Here is a 10831-nt window from a genome sequence, read left to right as displayed (position 1 = left end):
CTAGAATAGAATTTAAAATCCTTCTCCTTACATATAAAGCCCTCCACAACCAGGCACCACTATATATCAAAGACCTCATTGTTCCTTATATACCAAGCAGAGTACTTCGTTCCCAGACTGCAGGCTTACTTGTGGTTCCTAGAGTCTCAAAGAGCCGAGCAGGAGGCAGAGCCTTTGGTTATCAGGCCCCTCTCTTATGGAATAAGCTCCCAGTTAGTGTTAGGGAAGCAGACACCCCCCCCCACCTTTAAGACTAGGCTGAAGACTTATCTTTTTGATAAGTCCTATAGCTAGGGATGGTTAGCATCCCTTAGTTATGCTGCTATAGGTTTAGACTGCTGAGGGACATTTCCTGATACACTGAGCTTCTTTCTCTTTCTCTTTATCTCTTTCCTTCCCACTGTTGCCAGTGTGCTTGCTCAGGATGGGAGATTGAGTTGGACTCAACTCAATCTGTTGGTTTCCTTATATAGGCTGTTATGAATTGGCCTTCATTATGTTTTCCCCTCTGTCTGTAAAGCGTCTTGAGATGGCATTGCCGTGATTTGACGCTATATAAATAAAGTTGAAAGTTCCACAGCAGGACGTCATCTTTTCTCCACGTCCTTTGTGTTTCCATCTGAACATGGAGCTGATGTTCCATTTCTGTCTCGTCCCTCCGCAGGACATCCTCCCAGAAGCTTCCCAGAAATGTCCTCCTGCCAACGCGTCCTGGGAGGACGGACTGCCAGTCTTTCAGTTCAGTCTTTTCTAGTGGTACCATCATGTCTGTCCAGTTTAGTTTCATGAGTTTATTTTTTATACAATGAATCCTGGTTAAAAAGCAACGTCTGACTTTCATTGGTTTCAGTTCATAGTATTTTTTATTTATGATTACTTTTGTCAGATTTAAGTTGTTTCTGTATCCGTTTTGTGTTTTTCTGTCATTGACCGAAGAGGACCAACTATTTGTCCACGTCTGTCTGTGGACACGTCTGAAAAACCTCCTCATGAGAACGTGGAAACTTTTTGTGACATCTGAGAGGTTTTTTCTGAATGCAGGAGTTTCCATTAGCAGGTTGCGATCTTTAGGTTTTGCGTGGTTACGCAGACGAAACAGAAGCACCGCTAGCAGCGTTAACGTTGTGTGAAATGTGATACGACTGTTCACACTGAGCTTGCCTGCAAAGACACCAGATATTTATCACACTGAATAAATCCAGGTCGGATTTGGGAAAAAAAATGTATTCTGTCATGAATAATTCCGATATAAGTAAAAGAAAAAGTCGGATTTGGGCAGCTTTAGCCTCGTGGGCCACGTGCCACCCGATGAAACGGCTCCGCTCTGGTATGAGGCGTCCTGCAGTGCAGCAACAAAAGCTGCGTTTCCAGTTGGTTAATACCATATTTAGGTTTCACACACTTCTCAGGTTCATGGAAACGCAGCCGGGAAGCGGAGAGTCGGACATCCTGCGGCGTTATGAAACTTACTGATGTCGGGAAAAGACCAGAGGCCTGGATGATCGCCCGGTTATTTCTCCATTACCTGGTTAACTCTCCAGACATACGATAAACCAGCTGGTTATCAACTCTGCAGTCCAACCAGGGTTCTCCATCTGGATCAGAACACGCTCATGTAAAAGGGGCGGAGTTTACAGCGTCGACCAATCAGACATGGAGCAGCTACTTTACCATGGAGGAGCAGTTCTTCACGTATGAAGAAATAAACACATCATCTAGTTCAGAAGCAACACCGTTGCCAAGGCAACAACCAGGAAGAAATGCTCTTAATGCTTACATTTGTCAGATTATCTGATATTAATTCATCGGACAGTATAAATAGACAGTAATCTGATTACTTTGTTCCAGCCAGACGTTTCAGAGCCTCCTTCAATTCATGGTTCTGCAATCCTGCCATGTGTGAGCATTATTATTATTATTATTATTATTATTATTACTACTACTATTATTATTATTATTATTATTACTATTATTGTTATTATTATTATTATTATTATTATTATTACTACTATTATTATTATTATTATTATTACTATTATTGTTATTATTATTATTATTATTATTATTACTACTATTATTATTATTATTATTATTATTATTACTACTACTACTACTACTATTATTATTATTATTATTATTACTATTATTGTTATTATTATTATTATTACTATTAATAATATTATTATTATTACTATTATTATTAGTAGTAGTAGTATTACTTTAAAACTCTTTAAATTACTTTACTTCCTCAGAATGGATCTGATTGGTCAGGAGGCGGTGCTTTGATCTCTTATCTAGAACATGCTATCTAGAACTGCTCCGGAGCAGGTTACCCATCCAGCGTAAGTTGCCATGGTGATTTACTGTGACCATCATCCTGGTACAGAAAATCCAGCTTGCTGGTTCAGTCCTCATTACTGCTGCAGGACTCTCAGACTCTCCACTGCCAGACTACTGGAGGGTCCTTTATGATGTCTGTGTAACGCTGCATTAGCATGACTAGCATGGTTAGCATGGTTAGCATTATTAGCATGTAGCACAACATCACTTCATACTATTTTATTTTGAGGCTGAATTATTTTAATGTAATTTCAGGAAACTTAAACTCATCAACAGAAATATTTACACAGACTTATTTCACAGATAATTATACATTTATAAAACAACTTTTAAACAGATTGGTTGCAAAGAAGAATATCTGCAATATGATCAAAGATAAAGATGTTAAATGTTACAAGCATGCAGCTTAATGTCTTTTAACAATAATCAGACAACTTTAATGAAGAAATCCAGAATCCAGGTGGCGTAGTACGCCGTCTCCGTGTGCTGCAGGACACGGCAGTGCAGCGGATAGAACTTCTTCACGATCACGCCCACAGTTCGCACCACGTTCATGGGCAGGAAGCATAAACCGAAGATCAGCAGGCAAACGCTGATCATCCTCTGAGATTTCACCCGGACCTTTAGACCTTTGGCGGTGCTGATGTTGAGGCGAGTCAGCGTGCTCGCCAAACGTCCGTAGCAAGCTGCAGACACACAGAAGGGAAGCAGAAATCCAACAATGAACCGGATGAAGTTCATGACGAAGAAGGAATCAGTCAGGTTTCCCTGATGGATGGTGAAACACTGCTTGTTGCTCCCCTCTGTGCTGGAGGGCAGCAGGGCGGCATGGATCACAGCCTGCACCAGCAGCACGGACCAAACCCCTGCACAAAGCTTCCGTACGAAAACCTTCCGCTTGATGCAGACACTCCTGTTGAAGTGCACCACGACCACATAGCGATGGACGCTGATGAGAGTCAGGAATGCGACGCTGCCGTAGAAGTGTGACGTCAGCAGGGCGATCTTGACCTGGCAAAGGAAACGACCGAAGGGCCAGTGGTTTCCCATGGCGAAGTAGACTGCCAACATGGTCGTGACGGGTGTGATGAGGGTGTCGTTTAAGGCCAGGTGGAACTGCAGCGTGGTTCCAGAGGTCCAGCAGGGAAACCGGCAGCAGAACACCCACAAGCTGAAGATGTTGAGTACAAAGCCCACGAAGACGACCAGACACAGGAGGACAGCGATGACAACGTGGTCGTCCCGGCCCAGGCAAGACCCCGACACGTTGCTGTTGTTCATGACGGGTGTGGAAACCAGATCAGTTTGCTCCAGAAGCCTCTAATTTCTTCACGCCTGTGGCAAAAGAGCAGAGTTGTGCTTCAGTACAACAGATTTGGTTTGACTTGACATACAGTGGCCCTCAGAAGGCCCTGGAGGACAAGAGATGGATGTCTCTCATGAAATCTCAGAAAAAGACCAAAGTTCTTCAGCTGGATGAAACCTTGAAGTAAAACGCTCCTTCAAAAGATAAAACTGCAAACATCATCATCCTGTAGAGCAACCTAAAAACAACTCTGTGGAGTCGTTTCATCCCACAATGACATTTACTATGAGCGTTTCTGAAGACACTGCCGTCCAGCAGCGTCCTGAGGACAAGAAACCACAGTAAGAAGCACTTATCCTCCTTCACGTACGGAAACGGGGACGTTCGTCTCAAACATCATGCATCGCTGCTTCATATAAACCCAGCAGAGCTCCTTAGCATCGTTGCCACCAGGTGCAGACCAAGACACATTTTTCTGTATTTACACTCGTGAAATCCAGGGAAGGTATCTGAATATCCAACCTGACTATGTTTTCGGGATCTTCCACTGGGGAACTAATCCAACCGATCTGACCCAAAAAGGTGGAGCTTGAGTCCTTCGACTGGTTGAAAAAAAGGTCACTTGCCTTGCGACCTGTAGTTTATAAACAAAGCGGGTTCTGAAGCCTCCTCTCGAACAAGGTCCGTCTTCGCGTAGAAAGACCACATCTAACAAACTAATGGAGGACCACCGTTCTCCTCGGCTTCTGAGTTGTGTTTTGGCTTTACTTTAAGGAATGCATTACACTGCGGTGGTGATCGTATATCTGAAACATCTGATGCGATCCAACTGATACTTCACCTCTCAGGTAAGGTCTCAGCTGCAGGAACAGTTGAAGAACCTCCGTCGCCGCTGGTGGAAACAAGGGTTAGATCCAAAGACTCAGTCAACTAGTCCAGACCTGATTCCAGACTCTCCAACCCGGAGAAGCATGTAGTATCTACACACACAGATCACTTCTGCATGTTATTTTACGGGTTTCTTCCCTTTCAGATCCATGAACTCTGTCACATCTACTGACATGAATTCTAACCTGTACGGCAGAGTCAATCCAACTTCATTTGCAAAGCAGCTTGAAAACAACACAGTTAGCCAAAGTGATGCACACACACAAAAGGTAAAGTAATAAAACCATTTTAAAAAATCCAAAACGTCACGCTATGCTAAAATCCAAGATGAAAACAAGACTTAACAGGAAGTGAGCCTGACGTGCTGGGATAACTCATCAGCTTGGGGTTGCGAGTGAAAGTGCATGGTCATCTCTCAGCTTCCTCTTTGTCTCAGGAAAAACAAACAACCAATCAGCTGAGAGAGTGAGCCTGAACAAAGCAGATTAAAGTTACTGTTGGACGACACCTTGATGAAGACATTTAAGAATAATTAAATCCAGAAACTTAGTTGTTAAATGATTGAACTGTAATGCTAAAGAAATCTGAAAGGATCAAGAAGCTTAATAGCAGAAGTGTTCGCAAACTAAGGTTGAAATGTGGTCAAAAATGGTTTAAAATTTAACTAAAATTAGCAAAAGACAGTTGAAGATGGCTGAAATGTGCTTATCAAATACCTCCGGGAATTATCACTTAGATGAATTTAGTACAGGCATTTAAAGGTGAAAATGTTGTTTAAATGTAGTCAAATTGGTTTGAAGTCGAACGGAAACGAGCAAAAGACAGTTAAAGATGGTTTCTATGTACTTGTTAAATGCTCGGCCGAAGTCATTCTAAAGCTGAAGTCAAACATTTAAAAGTCAAACTGGTGATTAAATGGACTGGAAATGGTTGACAGTATATTCAGTTTGTTGTAAAACAAACAAGACTTTTCACAGCAGCTGATCTACCTTGTGTCTATCAAAGTCAACTGAATTACAACATTATGAAAATATAAACTACAACAACACACAAAGACAGCTGCCCAATGGTCATTCTATGGTTCTGGATTGTAGTATCTAGAATGTTCTTGTTCTCAATGGTAGTATCCGGAGCATCATTCTTGTACTGGATGGTAGTATCCAAAATGTTCTTGTTCTGGATGGTCGGATCTAGAATGTTGTTCCTGTTCTGGATGGTAGTATCCAGAACGTTGTTCCTGTTCTGGATGGTAGTATCCAAAATGTTCTTGTTCTGGATGGTCGGATCTAGAATGTTGTTCCTGTTCTGGATGGTAGTATCCAGAATGTTGTTCCTGTTCTGGATGGTAGTATCCAGAATGTTGTTTCTGTTCTGGATGGTAGTATCCACCCACAACATTCTTGATCTGACCATACAGAACTGGAACAACGTTCTGGATACTACCATCAAGAACAGGAACTACATTCTGGAGATGACCATCAAGAAGAGGAATGACATTCTGCATACTATCATCGAGAAAAGGAACAACGTTCTTGACACTACCCTCAAGAACACAAACAACGTTCTGGATACTACCATCCAGAAGAGGAACAATATTTCATCACTGCAAGAGAGAAAACAAGCAACACACAATGTATCCAAGACATTGTAGATGGGTTCTTTTTTTTTTCCTAACATTGCAGATTTTCTATGTTTAATATTTATGAAGCACTTTTTAACCTTGTGTGTATGAGAAGCGCCATATAAATAAAGTTTATCTTATCTTATCATTGTCAAGGGATCTGGAATCCGATGGTGGATCCACATATGATGGTTGTAGGACCAGAACACCCCATGCTGGCTGCAGGTCGGACTTCGCCGGGGTTTAATAGTTGGCATTGCATCTTTCCACAGAGAATTATCTTACAGCTTCCTTTGGAAACCAGGGAGGGGAGACCTCAGAGCCACATGCTGCAGACCCATAATGCATTGTATTCTTCCCTTTAGGAAAGCTGTGGCAGCTCCGTCTCAGCATTTCTGGTTCTGCTGTGCACCTGGTACATGTTTGTGTCGTGCTGATGTCATATGATAGAGCCTGCAAGGCCCCAGAGACTGGAGCGAGTACCAGGTACGATACGACTGATTCAGGGATAAACGGACCAATATGGCATCCATCCACAATAAATCTGCATTGATCATGGACCCAGTATCATGTTAGACTTTCAGTCATGTGTAGAATCATTTCCATTGTCTTTGTTCTAAAAAGCAAAATGTGTTAAACTGTGATTGATCAGACTGAAAACCATGGTTATTCTAACTAGTCTGAGCAGGTTGACACTTTATCCTGATTTAACGTCTACAAATGTATTCATACAGTTTTTCATCAAGTGAAATTTATAGTTTTAATCATTCCCTTTTTTATTGTTTAAGTTTTTTTCTGTTTATCTGATTATAGCTCGACACACCACAGTCCGCCGGCCTGAAGGTGTCAGCCCGTCTTTGCCTTCTGATACAAGTTTCACACCATGAGAGGAGGAAGGACATCCAAGTGTTAGAAGTGAAATCGTTGTCTTGCATGAAGACATTTTCACATCCACTGACTGAAAACTGCTTTGTAAGATTTCTGTTATTTTCATTTAAAATACTGTTTAAGCCAGAAAAAGACATTTTTATCAGATTACTGTGTAAACATCTCCACCTCTGTTCGGGCTCCTTTTCGTTGCAGGAAAATCCTTTCCCATTCTTCGTACTGGTGAGGAACTGAGAAACTGGCATCGTCTGCATCTGCAGGGTGAAAACGCTGCACATCCCATAACCAGTTTGAACTTGTCTTTACTGTCCAGCCTGAAGCAGAGCATCCCCAGACATGGCGGCTACGCCTCCGTCTCAGCTCTGCATCTCTTGGCTTTTTACAGAAGCTTTATTTATGGAACATTTTTTGAAAAAAGTTTAACCATCGCCTTCCTCCATGAGGCCAAACCAACATTCAAACAGAATCAACATCCTTCAAGCGAAACTACATCTCAGCCTCTTTTAGCTGCTGAATATTAGAGATAAGAAAGCAATCATCGCGTCTGCAGCAGCAGATGGTGAGACAGGATCTTACCAGAGCTGAAGTGGTCCTTGCTATGCTGAACCACATGAAACCGCTCCCTTCACACCGTCTGCAGAAGTGGCTGCAGGGCGGAGTTGCCCAGCGAGCTCTCAAAGTCGATCTTTTTCTCTTTTATGTTCCTGTTGTGGGCGAATGTTTCACATGTTTCATGTGTGAAAAAAACACAATTCTCTGCAAATAACTGTTTATTTACAAGTTCCTGCAGCTGCTCACAGCTAGAATGTTACAGAAAAGCCAGAGACGTGAAAATATCGCACATCTGGACAAAATGCACAAAGAAAAACGCTGTAAGAGCAGGAAGACTAGGAAACTGGAACGACAAACAAAGGGGAACTGTCCTGTCTCTGCTCCTCAGAGAGGCGTGGTGGGCGTGGAGGAGGTAGTGGGGGTGGTGGGGGTGGGGGTGGGGGGTGGCGGTGGTGGGAACGGCTACCGGATGCAGCCCCAGATCCAGAGATGGGGTCTCGTCCGGTAGGGGCGGGCTCTTCTTCTGCGCCTCCAGCTTTTCCGTCAGCTGGCTGTAGAGCTCCTTCAGCGGCTCGCTGCTCTGCAGTGGGAAAACAGTCAGATGACGCATCACTTTCGTTTCATCAACCCGACAAACTTTTCATTAACGGAATCAGCTGAGCCTCCTTCAGGTGATGTCACATCCTGCTTATTAGTTGAAGTGGTGAAGTGGTGGTCAACTAGCTCATGTCCACTCAAAACGTCTTACGTTCACGTTGTTTTCAGTTGATCAAATTATTCAAATTCATGAAAATGAGCAACACATGAGTTGAGCTCATTTTAATTTGAGGTAAAGTTTTATTTTCATCCACTAAGATGTTCAAGAAGTCGTCCGACGAAGGCTGGACTCCTGCGGAGAATCTAGTCTACGGCAGAGCCGAAAAGCCAAAAACACGTAGCAACGACGCAATAAAAACAGCAAAATACGTTCTTATAGGGGTTAAAGCTAAACGTATCCAGATGTGATGATTCCAAAGAGACATGAGGTTACCGTGGAGACGTGACGTTTCCATGGTAACGTGACGTTTCAGCCTCAGCTGTCAGATTCTGAGGCTAAAATGATGTAAAATGAATGTATGAACAGATAAAGCAGCATAAAGAGCAACCAGAAGTTTGTAGAAATAACACACATAGATCAGCAGCGACCAAGACTTTTCTCATCTGCACATCATTCCCTCATGTCTGAAACACACACAACACAATGTTTCCACGTTTCCTCTTCTTCCTGCTACTATTTTCCTGCTATCCTCACTAAAGCACCGTCACCTCACCATCATCACAGCGTTACCGTCAGTTTAAGCTCTCTGATTGGTGGAAAGTTTGTCTTCATTATCATTTAAATATTTTATTGCCTTTCAGAAACGCCTTTGTGACAAACGGCTGGGTCTGGAAGCAACACCTACTTGCTTTGGAGGCTCCAGCGTTTTCATCAACGTCTCCATGTATGATGGCAGCACTTTGTGGTGGAGGTGCAGCAGCATGCGGAGGGCGTGTCTGTGGACGTTTTCCTTACTGGCAAAAATTCAGACGAAAAAGAATAAGATGTTAAAATGATACAACATGAATTTCTGCTTGGCCTTGAATTACAGAGAGATTAGTCCACTTTACGTTTAATAAGACACTGAAATGATGCAAAGTTTCATAAAGCTGACATCGCCATGAAATATTCACTCACTGTCCACATTACCGTGTTAACAGAAGTAAATAATCATCCAATCACAGGGCAGCTGAAACTGAAAAACAGTGCTAAAATGAGGATGAGAGTCTGGATTCGCAGGCGACAAATCTGCAGCAACTGTCTGATGCTTCACGTCAAGTTTCACCTTGTTGGGTCCACCACGCATGCTGTGAGCGTGCACCTAGCACGCATCCTGCATGTTGACAACCCGAAGTTGTCCCCATGCATGCAGCCGGCCAAATCAACCCATCTGCTGTCCTAAAACGCTTCACAGACAGAATTGGCCTCCTTGCTATAGCTACAGCTGGCAGCTAATTAGATCAATTAAGGAAATTGTGCATTTGTATTATTATTTATTTATTTTCAGACTATTTTGTTTCGATCATCAGTCAGGTTGATAATCATTGGGGGCTTGTCCGGGATGAAGGAGTCCTTTTAAGTTAGGATTGAGTTGTTGTTTAAACTTTTAATTTTCTGATCAAGTAAAGATTTTAGTGGCAAACTTAAAAACAAAAAGTCAGAAGATTCCACTATGATTTCATTAATCAACCTGGTTTCTGTTAGCAGCCACAGCATGGTTTTGTCTGGGTGACATCAACAGGTATAAACGTCTGGTGGAGTTGTGTTCCTTTGAAGGCTTAAAAACTTGGACATGGTGTTTGTTGCGTTAGCTTTTCATTTCAGAGATCGTTGGAAAGATGACCAACCTGAACGGATGGATGTATTTATTTTGTGCGGATAGATTTATAGCTGCACTTCACTTTGCTGGTCTGGAGCACTACCTGAACACAACTCAGAAGTATTGCATATATATATATATATATATATATATATATATATATATATATATATATATATATATATATACATATATATATATATATATATATATACACACACATGCTGGTGGACATGACAAAGTGCGTCGCTGATGTAAGTTCAGCCTCCCCTGCAGGTGGAGAAGCTCCTTGTAATATTCTGTAATAGCAGTAGCCATGTAGCTTGCATGTAGCGGGTGTTGTCACTATACTGCTAAAAGCTGCATGTTAATGCAGGTTGTTGAGTTTGCATGTTCTCTCTGTGTATGCGTGGGTTCTTTCCAATAACTCCGTCCAAACATGATGTGTGGTTGACTGATCTCTCCAAATTCTCCGTAGGAATGAGAGTGAGCGTGAATGGTTTGTCTCTGTGATAGTCTGGCAACCTGTCCAGGTGTACCTGCCTGATGACTGCTGGGATATACTCCAGTTCAACTGGACAAAGCGGTTCAGAAAATTAAAAAAAAAAAAAAAAAAGAAGAATAATTTATTTGATGGATGCGCATGTCAGCATCTACACCGTGTTTACATGAAAAAAGGAGCAAAGTTTCTGCTAACCAGCCGTCAGGTTTATTTTGACCAGCAGGTGGCGGCATAGTTCCATTATCGCAGGTGGCTGGTTCCATTATCGCTCTCAAAGACCACCTGGTCGGGCTTGTTACCCCCGTTTAGTGGGTTTAATGTAAGCAAGTGCTGGTAAT

At 42.3% G+C, this 10831-nt stretch overlaps 2 protein-coding genes across 2 annotated transcripts in view; both read right to left on the bottom strand.

Moving 5' to 3' along the window:
- Nucleotides 1-2766: 2766 nt before the first annotated feature.
- On the bottom strand, nucleotides 2767-3621 carry LOC306764132 (P2Y purinoceptor 2-like; the record flags this gene model as incomplete). Its single annotated transcript, XM_079251173.1, has 1 exon — nucleotides 2767-3621. One exon carries the CDS (start codon nucleotides 3619-3621, stop codon nucleotides 2767-2769), a length of 855 nt encoding a protein of 284 aa, XP_079107299.1.
- Nucleotides 3622-7867: 4246 nt separating this feature from the next.
- The window catches only part of nelfb (negative elongation factor complex member B), a 35546-nt gene continuing 32582 nt past the window's right edge, over nucleotides 7868-10831 (bottom strand). Inside the window, 3 exon segments of the mRNA XM_079251384.1 lie at nucleotides 7868-8039; nucleotides 8041-8175; nucleotides 9038-9146. Coding sequence (XP_079107510.1) covers nucleotides 7980-8039; nucleotides 8041-8175; nucleotides 9038-9146 — 304 coding nt within the window. The 3' untranslated portion in view covers nucleotides 7868-7979.

The sequence above is a fragment of the Telmatherina bonti genome, assembly GCF_933228915.1.
Source record: "Telmatherina bonti genome assembly, chromosome: 13".
In the NCBI taxonomy this organism is placed as follows: Eukaryota; Metazoa; Chordata; class Actinopteri; order Atheriniformes; family Telmatherinidae; genus Telmatherina; species Telmatherina bonti.
Note: the sequence above shows the minus strand (reverse complement) of the source record. Positions and strands in the feature narration are given on the sequence as shown.